A 17,578-nucleotide genomic window follows, 5' to 3' on the forward strand; every position below is an offset into this window, starting at 1 on the left:
AAGTCTTAGCCCACCTCACCAAAGCATCTTCCTTACATCGTTAAGGGGATTTTCTTCTATGCTACCTGATGGAAAAAAAAAAAACATGCAATAGTTTTTACAAGATTAGAATACATCCATGTAAGGTGTTTACCAAGCGATTCTTAAAAATCTCTTTAGAATCTAGAAAAAATTACTTTCTCTAACTTTTTTTAAAATTATTACTATGCTCATGTGGCTTCTTCATAGCCTTTGAAATGAAAGATGCATCCTCTCCTCTCTGTCAAACCTGGTGTCAGAAGGCTTTTTGTTAAGGAGTGTCCCTCTTTATAGCTCAGTTGATGTCATTAGACAAATGATGTTTTGACTTTGGTTTGCCATACTGCTGTTTGTATTGTATATAGCATATTATAGCTGGATATTTATCTTATAGTAAAGCCTTGATGTGCACAAAAAAGCAAATTAATTTTAACAGCTTAGACCATATCCCTAGTGTAAGGGGAAGAGATATTAGCCATGCTTTAGTTGTCCTTGGAAGATGTCAAATAATCGACAACCCTTACTCTAGTGTAGAGACACTGGATATGTGTGTAATTAAATCCATCACAAACACCACTCAAAATATAATTTATTTTGTGCAAAGGATGTCTTATCGTGTTACACACTTGCCAAGGCTAAGAGAATAAAAATATAAACAGAGATGATAGGCCTGTCATTTCAGACACAGAAGGAATTAGTGAATATTAAAGCAAAAATTTTGAAAGTAGCTTCTCTACATATACAAGATGACATGTCGCTGCAGCATTACTTCTTGTTGTTTGAGGTATGGGTTAGTTTTCCGATCAGAAGGCAACATCATACTCTGTGTCCAGATATCTGTATCTCAGATTAACAAAACTGTATGAAACAAGATGACATCTATAAAAGTAGCTAAAGTTTTAATCCCAAAGGTGCTCTGGATGAGCAGGTCCCCTCCCAGCAGCCTTATTGCGACGTTGCACAGGGCTCTGACATGCTGAGCCACTTCCAGGCTGCCAATCTAATTTCTCAGCTGCTCTTCATCTTATCTGTGTCACCTATGGAGAAGTTTATCAGTTTTTCTGCGGAGGGAGACATATTTATTTCACTTGTCTGGGTAGCAACAAAGGTATGTAATAGAAGGTGGTGTAGCAGCAGGCAAGCAATAATATCTCACCCTCAGGGTTACTCATCAAGCGGGGAAAGATGCCACCTAACTGACCTCTCCTTGAGCTTTTCTCTGCACGCTGCACTCCATTATGTTTCTCTTGGCAGAGTAAGAACTCAGAGTTTACTTCAGCAAGTTCACGATTATTTCTCCAGCAAAGAGACTCACAGAAGGACCATTTCATAAGCACGGAGAGCTCATGAATATTAAAAGTGGAGCCAACATTGTTAAATGTGATTTTCTGCAGATAAGCTGAGATGCCTGAAGAGTTTCCCAATCAGGCTGGTTATGTGAAAGCCAGTGAATCATTGATTTAACATCTTAACACAAAATTTCTGGGTATCCTGTGAACTTTTAGGCTGATAATGAAAGTGTCAGCTTCCAGAAATCAAAATATCTGCATTGCCAATGGACATCTTAGTGTGGAGAGTAAGAGCGTTGCACTAAAAAGGGTTAACAAACAAGCTGACAACGTACTTTGCTATTGCAGCTGCTGCTATTAGAAACGATCCTCTTGCAAACAGCATGTTTCCAGCAACATGCAGAATACCTGTTTTATTTACAGCTGCACAAAAAGAACTGTGGGAAACTGGAAATGATTCTAGGAAGGAACCAGAGCCCTGAGTAACCTGCCCTAATGAGACTTCAGAAGCTCTCAATTGATTTACTTTATCAAAGAGAAACTGAAGAGTGATTTGATCAGTGCCTGCATGGGTCAAGATTTCAAATGCTCAGAGGGCTCTTTAATCTAACAGAAGGTATAATAAGATTCAATGCCTGCAAGTCGAAGCTAAGCAAAATCAAATTGCAATTAAGAAATATTTAGACAGCAAGGGTAGTTAACCATTGTCACAGCTTTTGGGGTCAGAATGGAATCACCGTATCTTGAAATGTTTTAATTCAAATTATTTCTTGGAACTGCGTTCCATCCTTGATATGCAATGAAATATGGTGGTGTGTGTTCCTATCAACAAAATGAGGATGTGACTAGAAAGATGTGCATATGAAATATAATACAAAAAGAACCTGGTGCACGATTCTGTATGTTTAGTATTTCTGAGTATTAGAGTGAATTATTTCAAGCATCTTTTCAAAAACAAATCAAGCCAAATTTCATCAAAGGCACGAAAGGAAGAAATACCAAAATCCCTTTTTACTGGTTTTCATGCTGGTTTGGGGTTTTTCTGGAGTTTACTAGTTTAGAAAATCTTAGAAAAAGCAAGGGAGAATCATTTTCAGAATAGGAAGGAGCCTCCACTGTTTTGCGTGCCTGAAAACTCACCGAAGGTACACATGGTTTAGAGAGACTGCTGAAACTTTGGTCTTGGCCAATTTGTCCTCCAAACAAAAGACTTCCAAAGACTTTTGAAAGTCTTGGCCAATTTGTCCTACAAACTCATCCTCATTTGCAAGGGAACGAGGGCATGTTTGTGAGAAAGGGACAGAGAGAAGGGACTATGGAAGATTGCTGTGACGTGCCTTTAGTGCAACGATTAAAGCAAGAGTCTGGCTTTGCTGAGGGGCTGGGACTTTTGTTGTCTTTTCCAGTAATAACGGTGCCAGTGTGGTTTATAGCTGCAACCTGCAGGAAAAGCAAAGCCTGTTTGCAAGCCCTCCAAAGACTTTTGGTTGATTGTCCTCGAGAGAGATCAGTTTGCTACCTCCTCCTCTCCTACCTGCGTTTGGAATTGTTCACAGAATTGCTGTAAACAGCGCATTTTGGGAGAAGGTGGCTGCCTTGCTTGAGCGCCTCGTTAACCGTGCTTAGCTCCAGGCTCACGGTGTGATTAGGCAGAGAAGGAACAATAAGTTTCTTTCACCGGGCTTTATTAGCAGAACACATGAACGCTAGGCTCGCCTCATACGTAGCAATTTGTCTCCATAAAAGCCCCTCCGCTCTTTCCTTGGCCCGGGTGAATTGCTGGTGGGAATAACTGACAGCCGTCCTGAGCTGGTGCCAGTGTCGGGTTTGGGTTTTCCTTCAGGTGGCACAGAGGCCGTTCAAGCCGCGCTTGTCGCACGCAGAGGAGGTGATGATCTGCCTATTTTCAGCTCTGTGAGTCGTTCAGTTGAGAGTAGGATGACCCAGGTTATGTGACACTTTTTTTCAAGTGGAAACACTGGGCTGGGAGAGAGGCACAGAAATGGTGTGATGCTGGGATCGTGCTGCAAGAGCTGTTACGACAGTCAGTGATTTTGGTACCAGTTTTTATCTGTCTGACCAAAGAGACCAGAAGCACAGTTGTCACTATGCACCTAAAGGCCAGAATCAGATCCTTCTTCGCTGCTGAGCAGCTTCTTCTAGTTCCAGATGCATAACATGGGCTCCTACTTTGAGGGGAGTTATTCTGGAAAGGAGGGGGCACCACTTTTCTGGCTTTCAGCTCTCCCTGTGATACTTCTCACTTAGAAGAGAGCCAAGTATAGCAGAATTAAAGGATCTGATGAAGAGAGGAATTAATAATTGCCTGCAAAGGAGCTGACTTGATCTGAGCTCCATTTTACAAGTAGCCTCTACTCTGCGTGTGCCCTTACTGTATTAGCACTAGAGCCGCACATTAGTTTTAAGACTTCCTCTCCAATAGGGGTATCGTAATGTTTTTAATTGGGGCTGATAAAAATGTGGCATTACTTGTAGGTTCCTCAGAGAAGCCAGTTGTGAAATTGGGTTTGTATTAAACCTAATGATGGAAAATTAAGCATAGTATGTCTATCGGAAATGGTCCGCAATAAAAATCTTCTCCTCTCCATTACAGGAGGTTAATAGGGAATAGGGGAGGAAAGATGCACTGGGAAAGCGAATCCAACTAGGGGAATTAATAAGCCTTGAAATTCCCTCTGTTCAGAGTTCTCACACTGTCATTAGTCGGAGCATTAGGGATGATTATACAAATGCTTTGGATGTTACTCTTCCTTAAATCCCAAATTTATTCACATTTTGTGTTCGAGGGTTGCTTTGCTAGAGCCATAGCTATGTAAATCTCTGAGTGTCCTGGGAATGTGACTATGTTTACGAGAACCTGGGATTCAGAAATCCTTAAATTCAGTAGCCTAATCTGCAGAGCAGATGATCGCTTGGTGCTAATTTATTTCCGAAGAAGCAGGATGCGTTCGGCATCTCTGATACTTCAGCCACCAGTCTTATTTATCTCGCACCAGAGATCAGCTTGTCTTGCGGCAGTGTCCACTGCTGTCATTCCTTTCTCCTTCTCATAGTCCTGCAACTTCAAAACAGAGCACATGCCTGTCTTGGTATCTTCCCTGCAATGCAACAGTAAACCAGCTAAAGCATTATTTGTCGTGTTTTGTCGTGTCCCTGGTTTGCCAGCTGCTGGGAAGGCAGCCTCGTGTCCTCGTCTGTCTGCTCCTACCCAGCTTTGCAGTGAGGGACACGGCAGAGATCCTGACTGCTTCTGATCAAAACTCCATGGCGATTTCTGGAGGATATCGATGTTTGCAATAGTGCTCCGGCTGTATTTCTACCTCACAAAAATCACCCTGAAATTGCCATTTGATTTATTTATTCTTTATCCTTTCAAAAACATGACGGTAGTATTGCTGACAAGGGATGGGGTTTAGGCTCCTTGTCAGTAAGATTGCTGTAAGAAACAAGCCTTGTGTTTGCAATCTTAAGGGTTTTTTTATGAACAATCTGAGGGAGATATGTTTTCTGTTTGCTAATAGGTTGGTTTGGGGTAAGAGCAGAAAGAATCGATGGAGACTGTTAAGGCCTGTATGTGTGAAAGAACCCAAGCATCTCAACTGTCTGTAATCATAGGAAAAAACAGTGGTTTATTGGGCCAACTATCTACATTTGGTCATCTCTGGTAGATAAGAAATTAAAATTTTCATCTAATCTGAGATTCTGTTATTAAAAGTAACTATTGTGACAGTCAACTGTTGGGTATTTAAGCTCTTTTCTATTAGTCCTCTGGGGATGTTTTGATGTGTATAGTTTTGCTGTGGATATAAGAGGTTACAATTCCATCTGCGTAGTGATAGAGATCTTTTTAATCCATTTCTTTCAAAAAGAAGCTTTTTCTGTTAAGTTTACATGTCTGAAATTTAAGTTTCTACATGCAAGATAACTATTTTTATGCTGGTTTATTATTTTTGTTAATATTACTTCGTTGTAATTGGCATATAAATTTTAGGTCCGAACTAGCAGAGCAGTTTAATTTGCCTCTAACATCCTGTGTGACTTACTTGAAATGCTAATAATTTGTTTGCTATTAACTTGGGCCCCTTTCAGTTATCTCATACTGTACACCCCAAATCCCACTTGAATATCTCGCTCATCTGTATGTATCTTCCAGTCACGTTCTTTGCAGGTTTGTGAAGAAAGGTACGTAATTCGGTGCGAGTCGTTACGCAGAGCTCCCCCTTACAAAACGTACTGTTTCGCTGTATGTGCCGTATCCTCGTTAGCCTGATAGGCTATTTATTCTGTTTCCCACCTCTTTGGGTTTATCTCCTTGACACAAAAAATATTCAGGTGTGATTTAGTCTTTCTAGGCAGCTGTAGGCAAGTATGTGTTTCCTACTTCTTTACTTTCTTTGGCCTGCACCAACCTATGGGATGGTGGGGAAACAAGTCCACAAACGGAGCAAGACTGAGAGTGGAAACACCAGATAGGTGGAATCTTATTTTGCTTCCCTGTCTTTAAAACAGACAGCAGCCATGGAGAGATGACCCAGCCAACCCTGACGATCCAGACCCACCCGTACCGGAGCTGCGAGCCGGTGGAAATGTCCTACCCTCGGGGGCAGTTCCAGCCAGCCATCCGAGTGGCCGACCTTCTGCAGCACATCACCCAGATGAAGCGAGGACAGGGCTATGGATTTAAAGAGGAGTATGAGGTGAGAGGAACCTTTGTTCACATGAATGAGTAGAGAAGAGGCACTCACGAGGGACAGGTGCTTTGGGAGGGCAGGATAACTGTTTCTAAGAGCTTCTTTTCCTTAATTCACTTACCCTCTTATTCCTTTCCTTTCTCCATCCTATTTCTGTTTATGAGGGTACAATTTTAGAGTGCTAGCAATCTTTGGTGGCCCTCTAGTTTGAAGAAAAGGTGTTTACTGCAGCAGTAAGGTAATGACATTGTGCTCATCCGTTAGCGTGTGCCCTCTCTCCCATAAAGAGCTGACAGTAAATATTTAACAGGTGCTGAACTCAATGAAGGACTTGGAGTCCCGTAGTCCCTTACTTACTGATGTGCTTTCGTTGACACTAGTGCAAGCTGGGCTTTAAGAAAAGCAAGGGTTTCTGCTTGAGCTTTTTCAGAGCTCCAAATACTCTCTTAACAATGGATCACATGAAATCCCAGCATAATGCCCTGAATGCAGAAAAGTAGGCAAAGGCAGGACCCTTGTGTAGCTTAAATTAAGGTGTTTTCCAGTACGCTCAAAGCTCTGACTCAGAATATGTTCAACTAATGTACTCTTCCAACCCCATGTGAGGAGAGAAGTAGAGTAAGCTGCAAAAATGAAAGCAGCCCTCCTCCTTCCCACCACCTCTTCCCCCCAAGCTGGAATGATGACCAGGAATGTAATCCAAATGACAAGAAGAAACATGACATTGGGGAGGAGTTGAAGAGGAATATACATCTAGAGCAGAGAGAACAGAAGAGGGAAATAGCATCAAACATATGTGAGACTGCTCTAGCAAGCGATAATTATAATGAATGTAGTAAGCTTGTGGGAAGGCAATAAGCAATTAATATGCATAGTGGCATTAAAACTACTTAAAAATAACATAACAGCTGTGAAAAAGAAGTTACTTAATGAAAACAGCTCACTATTCCACCCTGCAAGTAAGAGTCCGTGGGGTTTGTATCATTGATGCCGGTTTTGCTGTAACCAAGAGGCAATCTTTTCCTGGTTGTCACCAGGGAGTACTTTTTTAATCAGATGGCACCAAAGGCTGCCGTAACAAGTGTTTCTGGTAACTGTGTGTTAACCAGGTCTAGTCACTCATACCCCACAATCAAGGACGATAATTAAACTATCAATGTAGAGAGCTCCATTTAATACTGAAAAAGGGCAATAATTCTCTCAGGCAATTTACTTAGCCCCCCCTTGGCCTCCGTTTCCAGGAATAGAACCCAGAACTACGTTCAGCTCGATTACAGATGCCCTCAGATCTAGTTCTTGATGTTCAAGAAGAAAACAGGTGCTGGCATATATGTAATTTTCTGGCACTGGCGTTGGTAATTATCAAAATAACACATTAGCATGAAAAATGTCAATGCAACTTTCAGCTCCACAAGTTCTGCCTTTACCAGAAAGTGCTATCTACATACGTCTATAATGACGGTGACATTATATAGATTTGCATAATTTCTTTCTTAGGAGAAATAGCCTGGAGAATGCCATAAGCTCTCAAATCACACGCGCCGTTCTGTCCTTCAATCAGAGGTAATTGCCCGAAGTAGCACTCGTTTTCAGTGGTGGAATTTGGTTTTCAGGGCATGGGAGACAGGCAGCACTTCAGCTCCAGACAGCTTCCAGCCACCACCAGCAATCCCGCGAATGTGGGGAGGATGTCAGGGAGTGCTTCAGCTCCTGGAAGGCAGGAGGTTTAAGTTGGCTGAGAGCAGTATCTCAGACTGGAGTCTGGAGGAACACAAAGCTGCAAAACTGGCTTTGCAAAACATTTTGCAGAACGGTTGATAAAATCTTAGAAAAGAATTTGATGTCTCTTTTCAAACGTGTTTTCATACGCTAATATCGGTGTCACCTCCAGATATGTTTTTTCTTCCGAGGAGCTGATTTTCTACTTACTTTGCAAATTGATAGCATAAATTACAGCCTATTTAGTGACATGTTTCCAAATAATTTTACTTTCATGAAAAATCACTTTGAGCAGAGCATATCAGTCACACATGACAATCTCTTATCTCTGTACATTCTCGTCTCCACTGAGTAACCTGGAAATTGCATCCGATATTTGTTTAAAGTAAACCTTCACCTGCAGACCTTTAGAGCACAGGCAGCATGTTTCACTGAGGGCGTCTAGAAAAGTATTTCTGGTGCTCGCAGCTTGCACGTAACTCCCCACTGAGGTGAAAACCAGCGTGTGATTGTGTAAGTGGTGTCAGTGCTGGTGTGAAGTGGGTGATAACCGTGTGTGTGAACGTGGGAATCTGTCAGCACTTGCCGTGTGTGTGTTATTTTGGGTCTGCCTGCTGCACCTGAGGCCAAAGTGGGACTTGGTTCTTTTTGGCTGCTGCTTCTGTTCAGCAATAAAACGTGTAGACCACAAGAGAAACATATATCACCGGCACTGGATGGAGATAGCACCGTCTGGGATTAGGCATATCCGTAAACATTTAAACGGGATGCATTTATATGTCACCTGTTCCTTTTGCAGAACATACCAGCCCTGATTTGTTGTGAGCTGTGGGACTGGTCCAATTACTGGCGACGCAGATAATGAGCTGAAGTATCCCAGCTCGTTTTCCAGTATGATTTAGGATGTCACTAAAGTACATTTCTCCTGCTGTGTTACTGAGACCGTTCAGTTCTTTTGGATTTTGTGGCTCATTCCTCAAGCATCTTAGTATTGAGAGTCTTCAGCTTATTGGAGTCACCTCTGGATTTTAACCCTTTCATTTCTGGCTGGCTACACATCTACTGTCTGGTGAAAAGAATGGATCCCGTGGTTCAGGCTATGATGTGACATTGCAAAATATTTGGCAGCAGGGAGTTACTGTAGATGCTGTCCTTGGACAATGTCGACTTAAGGCTTTGCTGTGAACCAGAATGGGGGACTGAGCTGGCTGAAATATTTCTTTTCAGGTTATTTTTTTTATTATTTTTTTACCCAAAGCAGTTTTTAACCCTGGATCACAGCAGAGTTGTGGGAACAGTTTTCCTACCATTGTTGAGAAGGTAGTGGCTGCAGGGAGAGGGCCAGGACTCTGTGGCAGGCTCTGTGACGAGCAGCAAGGCTTTTAATTGACATTGTTGCCTTTGGCAGCAATATTGCAGCATTGAGGTAGATCAGTGCGAATGAATGATTCAAGTTTTCGTGTTTAAATTAAAAACAAACAGCAAACTAACTAAATGAATCCATTGGAAATTTAAATTGGCTTGCAATAAGCCTCAGTTTAATGTGAACACTTCAGTTATGTTTGGGCTATGTTGCTTAGAAAGCTTGACAGAGATGGAGCTCACTTTGGGAGATCTATCCTCGTAATTTCAGATAAAAATTAGATCAATTTAGTATAAAAAGCATCATTGTAACAAAAGTTCCACTACTGGGAAGATATTTCAGTATAAATTTTTCAAAACTTCTCTAAAAGAAGAGAAGTAAGAAAACCCTGAAAATCAAGTCCAGATTTTTGAAGGCTGAAATTTTGCAGTTGTTAAAGAAAGAATGGGGGAGTGTTTCCTGTGAAGTGCGGATCAAATACAATGCCTGAGTGATCTACCCTGATTTACCATTGCTGATAATGTGGAGAGAAGCAGAAATATTAACCCTTTTTGCTATTATAGAAATACTTATTGTACAAACAAAAACTGAAGGAACAAAACATTAGATAGGCTCCTCTCTGGATGCAACCAAATGATAATTTATGTTTTTGCCTTTGTGTTTCTAGTGCAGTTTCAGTTCTTGTTGCTGCATTTTTAGTGATCTCACAGAAAAATTGTGCTGTACCACCTGTGTACATGCAGTTACTCCAGTTTGTTCATCTCGTGTGTATAAAAGTAGGGATAACACCTACTGCAAAGGCAGTTTGTTCCTCGCCAACCAGAGCTGTGCTGCTTTTCTTCAGAGATGGATAGGTCTGTGAAAGGCAGAGATTTCTTTGGTATTAAATGAGATGAAAAATCCTGGACTCTTAAATCTTTGGCGGTTATATCAGGCAAATATAAAAACATCAATTTCAATGGAGAATTTCATGTTCAAATCACATGAAAGGATAGGGTTTGTTGAAAAGGGATTTGTTGGACCTGAATGTATTTCCTTTGACCAAGATACCTTCTCCCACATGGAAGTCATGAGAAAGGATTTTCTGCTTTTGCTTTTTCTTTTCGGATGGCTATGATTAGATGCCTAATCACTGTTGCCATTCTCTAGTCAATCTGCTGTAATGTGATATTAGTAGAAAAATAAGGCACCTTTCTCTTCAGTCTTTGAAGATGAAAATGAACCTTCCTCACCTCTTTTCTTTTACTCAGTGATTTTTTCTGTCGTGTCTGGGTTTGTTGGTTGGTGTTTTTTTTTTTTTTTTGCTCAGGAGATGAGCTGCTATTTGGAAACAGCTGTCTGTAAAGGAAATATATGTGTGATCAAAGCCCTTACCAATTACAGAGTTATTACTCTTTCTCCTGGGCTTTTGAATAGGAACTCATTGTCCCTGTCTTTTGTCAGCAGTGCTCCTGGCAGTGCTGCAGAGCCTGACATTTGCTGTCCTGGAACCCCTTTGGGGGAAATTCACAGCGATCTGGTCTGCCAGAGGTTTGCTCGTATTAAGTTTAATTGTAACGTCAGTGTTGTAGATCCTAATAATTGTGTCTCTCTGCTATTGCATTCAGGCACTGTAATAGACCTGGATGGCTTGTGAAGATGAATATAAATTCATTTTCTAGCACAGCTGTGTCAAACTACCCACTACTACCTACGATCCTACAATGACTGCGGTATAAAACCCCCATAATTCCCGAAGGACTGTAACTAATACAATTTGTAACGTTGCTGTTGGGTTTGGTAACGTAGGACCATGTTAGGGAGCAGATCTCAGAGGAGGCAGATCTAGGGAGGAAATCCCGTGGGAGCTGTTGTTCTCCTCACCTGTATTTTCCGACGGCGGCGATTTGTGGATCGTGGCATTCCGTCCAGTTGCGGTGCCGGCGATACACAGAGAGCAAACACCATTGCTGTTCCAGCAGAAAGCCCCGCTGTGCCGGTGGCTTCGATCTGCTGTGCTGACATCCCCAACCATCCCGGGACAGGGAGAGGGCTCAGCTTGCGTACCAGAAGTCTGGGCCGTCTCCTGAGGAAGGCAAGACTGTCCTCCAGCCAGATCCTGTGGCAACTGCCGTTTTCCTGACTTTGCCTTGAAAATCCTTCCTGGATGTGTCTCACGGGGAAAGGGGCTCATCTGAGTGTGTTCAGAATAGTTATAGCACCAAGCTATAGGGTCGGGTAGCACTGTATGCTGCTGGCTTCCTTACCCCGTCCTTTCTCAACTGAAAGAGCAGATTTTAGGAAAATGACTATTTATTTTTATAGTTCGTGATGGTATTTTACCTCCTTTTACCTCTCTTCCTTAGACATGACCTGAAACTCTGACCTTTTTTATCCCCCCCCCCAAAGAAAACCAGTGGTTTGCGTTGCATCACCCCATCATTAATATGGAAATAGGTGAAACCACCGTTTACAACCTAAACATGTAAGACTGAGCACTGTGGGTTGTTCTTGGAGGCGTATGTGTGTGAAATCTCCACAAACCCTGTTCTACAGGGGAAATTAACCTATGACTGTGCAGCCAGAAACAAATTCCCCTGATCCTTTCAGAGCTGAAATAGCAGGAGGAAAATGCTTCTTCGCTGGCAGAAGCCGAGAGATGCAAATGGTCTGCAGCAAGCTCTGCTTTTTCCATTAGTGGATGTGCTCTTTCCTCAAGAACAGCTTTTTGTGGCTACTGAATTATGCAGCGCCTTTATTTTTGCCCTGCTCAGTCGTCTTAATCCACCTGAAGGCATTGGCCAGATTTTTATAAACACTCTGGTGTTGTTTATTTTGCAGGCACTACCCGAGGGGCAGACGGCATCCTGGGATACAGCCAAGGAAGACGAAAACCGCAATAAGAATAGATACGGAAACATAATCTCCTGTAGGTGTAAATTCACATTACACTGAGCTTTCTGTAAGATTTTATAAGAATCCTGTGGAAAAGGGTGTGTTTGAGAATCTCACTAAAAGCTGTTTTAAAGTGCTGAACATTCAGTAGTTTAATCTGTTTGTAACAGGCTATGTTTCCATCTTTTTTTTTTTAATATTTTATTTTATTGGGGTTTTTTATTGTTTTACATAGACCCATTGCATGACTTTACAGTTTTTTACACATTTTCTACCTACCTTGCTTTGTGCTTAACATTTGTAATTTAAGGGCTAAATCCTTTTGTGTTAGATTTTCGCAGTGGGTGATGATGCCCATTTTGTGTCCATTTTTTCTGCATAACCTGGAGCTTTCAGTGCCACGAATGGGAACTCCAAAGGAGATGCAGATATATCAGATTTTTAGATATGGATCAGAGATCAGATTTTCTCCTTCCTTGTGGTCAGTAACCGGTGGAGCAGTCCCTGCTTGTCCCCAGAGAGCTGGTTTGATGTGTGGGACAAGCTTAGCTTCTGTCTCAGAATCGCAATAAGGTGGCTGAAAAATGCACTGAAGCTTCTTAGTTTTATTTCTTTCAATAACCAATTACTGTTGATGTTATAGGAATATTGATACACCGCAGAACTTGCAGGGTGGTGAAGGACTCCATAAAACCCTTTAGGCCAGCTTTATTCTTCAAGTCAGGGTTAGATTCACCTCTGTCATTTTTATCAGATATTTGTGAAGCCTCTTCCTAACGATCTCCAAAGTTGAGCTCTCCAGGCAGTTTACCCCGATGTTTCATTTTTCCTTATAATGACTGGGGAATGTGAGAAGTAATTCTTTTTAAGGGCTGCTGAGCAGCATCAAGCTGGATAAGCCAGGCCTCAGACCATCAGAACAAGAAATAAGAATATAAATGAATGTGCCATAGATTTTCATGAGTGGATAAATCTATGGAACACTGTAAGAGCAAAATTAAGTCACGCTGAGTGATATATTTAGTCCTGTATTTTTTCTCAGGTTAAATATGTATTACCTGTAGAACAAACAGACTTTACTACAGAATTAAAAAAAAACAAAACCTTAGCCACAAAGAAAGATCACCTCACATGTAACTACTCCTCTCTGTCTTTTAAGACTTGGAAGAAATGAGTCATGTAACAGTTTTGGGGGAATGGCATAGAACAGTCAGTTCAGGGACCCCATGGTAAAGGTGAGGAAATCTGAAAATGAAGATCAGAAGTTTGTGAGCCCTGATCTAATCCCGCTTCTGTTGCTGGCTTTCTGCATTGGTTGTGAGCAGCTCACCAGTTCCATCAGTCCTTGTTTCTCCATGTGGCGAATGAAAGTACTGGAGTATTACAGTTAGTGTGAAAATGGTCTTCCTTAACTTCAGCTGCCTAAAAGTTCCACCTCGCTGAGAGTTTCCCGTGTTCCTAGTGACAAAGAGAGATAACTCCAGACAGAAGTTCAATTTCCCTGTCTGTGTGATTAGCTTACATTAAATTAGTCTAAGACAGACGAATCGTCCCTCTTTAACAACTACACATTGGATTGAAGATGGAAATGCCATAGTATGATATAAGGAAGGAAACGTGAAAGACTGTTTCTCTGTACGAATTTGAGGAAGCAGCTGATACAATTTAAAAGTGGAGGTGAAAAGAGACAAGACTGTGTGCAATAGCCACCATCTAATTTATGTTGAAGGTGGTCACAAAGAAAATGTTGAACTCCGAGTGAAATGTGAGAAGAAATTAAGGAAGCAAAATCAGGGAAGATAAATGGGGTTTTATCTAAAGGGAAGGAGTTCACAAAGATGAATTGTTGTCTAACGAAGAGTGATGTCAGCCTTTTAGCTATAAATATAAGCACAGTAGCAATACAGATGGGAGGTGATGCGCTTGAATAAGGGAATGCGAAATGTAATCAAAGCTAAGCAAGAAGTGTCTGCACGTTATAAAACATCAGAAAAGAAGCTCAAATTTTTGAGGGCTATTGGGAAAGATTTCAGAATGAGGTTAGGAGGGTGGAAAGGCACAGAAAAGGAAAGCAAAGGCAGTAAAAGACAGGAAAGATGCCGAAGCGTTGAAGGTGAATAACAAATTTGAGTGTGTTTTCTTCACCTCAAATATGGATGAAACAAAGAATTTGAGGAAGAGACAACAGCTCTGTGGAAAGACAGCAAGATAATTTAGTGACATGCAATAAAGTAAAATGGAGCAAAATCTTTGCTTCGTTTTGAGGAGGTTGGAGAGAAGGAAGGGATGTCATTCCTCAGACCTTTTGTAAAACTGGTGGGAAATTGTCAGTGAGGGGCAACATTGGGCAACTTCCCTGAGCAAAAGCAATGACAGGATCCAGAGTAGAGAATTGATAGCGGAGCTGGGAATAGCAGGAGAGTAGTTCCCTCCGGGCAGATCATGAAAACGAATTGTGCTCAGTAGGTACAAACTGTGCAAAAGCCTGAGCAGAGGAGGGGAGGTGGAAAACGATTACACCCTTAGCAGCTTTGTTGTGCTAGAATCGTAATTGCTGGTAAAACCCGGAGTATGCACTGATTGCTCTTACCAGTTTATCTGGGAAAAGGCTGCAGATGGCAATTAACATTATTTATTTAACCACAGTTGTCATTTCATTACTCCTGGAACGAGATATCCCGTGCCTTTTGGGAAGGGAATTGAAAAGGCAGGTTTAGATCTAACTTCTGTAACTGCTTCGGAGGCTTTTGTTAAACCCTGGGTTTGTAAGCTCTTTCTCAGTGAATCACAGCAGATTAGATCTTGTCTTTATGGCCTTCTGGGCAAGAGTACACTTGCAGGACTGTTTTACTCGGCTCACTGCTTTCCCAGGGCTGCACTAACATCGTGCCTCTCTGTGAAAACCCAGGTCTTACCAACAGCCCCAACATCTGCTGTTCTTATGTTTTTGAAACCAAAACTGCAGATGAGGCTGCTCTGTTCATGGAGAGGAGATACAAGAGAGCTTTAAGCTCCCCCATGCTATAAACTTCAGCTTTTCAGGGTTCTCTTCAATCTGCAATGCTTGTATGGGTTTTTTTTGAGAAAAGGAAAAGCTGTGGAGTGGATGTGGGGTCTGTATGACCAAAGAAATCCACTGTTGATGGTGGAAAGATGGGCTGTAATTGCACAGATTTGACCTGCTGGACGGAACTGTCCTACTTGAACTTTTTGTTATATCAGCATGGTCCACAAGCTTTACTCCTGTGCTTTGGGTATAAAAGCTGTAAACACAAAGCCAGTTGTGGAGACACAAGATTTTTCTTTCTGGGGCAAGGGTAGATAGTGAATCCGTTTATATGCTGAAGAGAAATAATTTAAATTTGCTTTAGGGCCTAGATATTGAGGCCTTCAAAGTGCATCAACAAGTGGTTTTTAGGGGAGGGATGCTGAGCTTTTGTGGGTCGAGCTCAACCCATTGCATAGAAGAGAAAACATCCGGAAGCTATATGGGACCTTTGGTTCTATTCTGTTTCTCCCCATCTTCTCCAGATGTAGAGCCATTATATTGTAAGAGTAAAAAATCTCCGATGAGAGCTGAGGAAATAAAGACATAGAATTGTGTTTTGCCTTGACTTAGAGGAGAGCGTTTCTTGCCCGTTCTTTTCTCCCTTTACTGAGCACAATATTACCGGAGGAGGTCAGCACTCATGGGGTGCTCATACTGGTGCTACGTTAGACACATCCTCTCATCTGCAGTGGAGCTCTACTGTCTTCCCCCTTAAAGTCTTGTGATGGTCCTATTGAGTTGATGATAGTAGAGAAATCTGTTGATGACAGTAGAGAAATCTGCTTCATTTCCTTCATGCTCTGACTACCATATGCTTTGGGCTGGAAGACTGTGAATTAAGCAGAGAATTTTGTTGAAGAAATGAACAATAGAGAGAGATTAACAGAGCTCTCAGCTGAAACGCAGGTGGAGTGCACTTCTTGGCCATGGACAACAATAATGCATAACATAAAAAGAACCCACATGTCAGTGTTGGATTTGAAATTGAAGTCTTTTATCTTCCAAGCATTTTTATTCAATGGTTTCTTCTGGAGTGCCTGAACTCTTGCTTGTCTGTGCAATGTCCATGTTACATGATCCTGAGAGGGTGGGATGTATCATGCCTTGCTGTTGCCCAGTTCTCACGGCACGGTCCAGGATCAGTGGGGACAGAAAGGGAAGGACAGTGTGCCTCAGGAGGGCAAATCATCTTTTCGTACCAGAACTGAGTTGAATCATTTCAAAAGATGCAGAAGATGCCTGTATTTCTTCATTGACTTCTTGGGGATCCTTGACAGCCAGTTTAGATTAGCTGCGTAATATTTAGATGGCAAAAGTTGCGTGGGATTAATCCAGAGCTGGTGTCAAAATCAGATGTGGAAAAATGGCACTGATATTTCAAATGATCACTAATGGGAATTTTGACAGAAGTTTGAAACGATAACGTGTTTGTGCTAACATGAGAGCACAATGGTTTTCAGTGAAATTCTTGTCATTCTTGAAATCTGTTTTAAGACCAATTTTCAGTCAAAGTACTCTTTACACAGATTTTGAGTTCTGCTGACTTACATATGGACTATAGTAAACTGGGAGAAATAAAATCATTTATACATTTGGTAAAGTATATTTCCTTTTTTTTTTTTCCATCCTGAATGTTATGGACATGCATTTTTCTTCTGTTTCTTCCTCCATTTTTGAAGTTTCTTATAATCAATTTGTAACGGTGATAAATTTACTGAAGAGTTCAGCAGCACTTTAATTTCAGTGTGCCAAATATGTGCTCTCCTTGACTAGTGTTATCCAGTGGAAAAGGTGCAGAATCAGAAATAAATTCTGACCATTGGGAGAAGATATAATGAAGACATTTGCTGTTCTTTAAAAAGCCCTTTAAAGTCTATAGATGAAAAAAAACTAAGTACAATATCATTACTGTTAGTAGCATAATAAGTTACATTGGTTTTTTCCCCTCTCCATAAAAAAAAACCTAAATAAATTCCAAAGTTTGAGGGAAAAAAGGAGATTTAAAATGTAAGTTGTTTCATGAAGTTTTGTTCAGATGGTACTCCTAAACTTGAGAACGAGATTAAAGACACCATTAAGACATTATTAATATTTTGTGTGCTTACCATATTCACAGATTTTTTTTCTGCTGCACTGTTCATGCTCATAAGAGAAATAAATCTTCCACAGGAATTAATCTCATTTTTATAAAATATGCAGTGAAATATTGTGAATTTTGTCCTCCTGAAGCAAAGTTCAACTAAAAGTATTTTTCACTTGGTCCCAAAATATAATTGGACCTAAACCTGAATGCGTCCTTTTTAAAAAATATAATTAATTTCCAATGATCGTTTCTTCATCTGTTACTGTTCTTCACAGATAGAATAACCATATTGACTTAAAGGGAAAAAAACCAACACCACTTTTTACAGCTACAGAGCATGTTTTCTTTATCCATAATTGTCTTAAATGTATAGACAGACCTCTTCTGCAGTCTCGTTCTGGGGTCTTCCACAGCTAACTCCCTCAGGAGGTATTCGTCCTGTCTGTTTTAAGCTTATAACTAAAGAATGGC

At 41.1% G+C, this 17,578-nt stretch overlaps 1 protein-coding gene across 3 annotated transcripts in view; it reads left to right on the forward strand.

Annotated features, from left to right (window-relative positions):
* The window catches only part of PTPRT (protein tyrosine phosphatase receptor type T), a 461,775-nt gene that overhangs the window by 418,091 nt on the left and 26,106 nt on the right, over nt 1-17,578 (forward strand). For all 3 annotated transcript variants that reach the window (XM_086623021.1, XM_086623022.1, XM_086623023.1), the window contains 2 exons: nt 5,838-6,025; nt 11,922-12,009. In XM_086623021.1, coding sequence (XP_086479147.1) covers nt 5,838-6,025; nt 11,922-12,009 — 276 coding nt within the window. The remainder of the gene's footprint in view (nt 1-5,837; nt 6,026-11,921; nt 12,010-17,578) is intronic.

This window comes from Tauraco erythrolophus, chromosome 18 (genome assembly GCF_009769465.1).
Source record: "Tauraco erythrolophus isolate bTauEry1 chromosome 18, bTauEry1.pri, whole genome shotgun sequence".
In the NCBI taxonomy this organism is placed as follows: Eukaryota; Metazoa; Chordata; class Aves; order Musophagiformes; family Musophagidae; genus Tauraco; species Tauraco erythrolophus.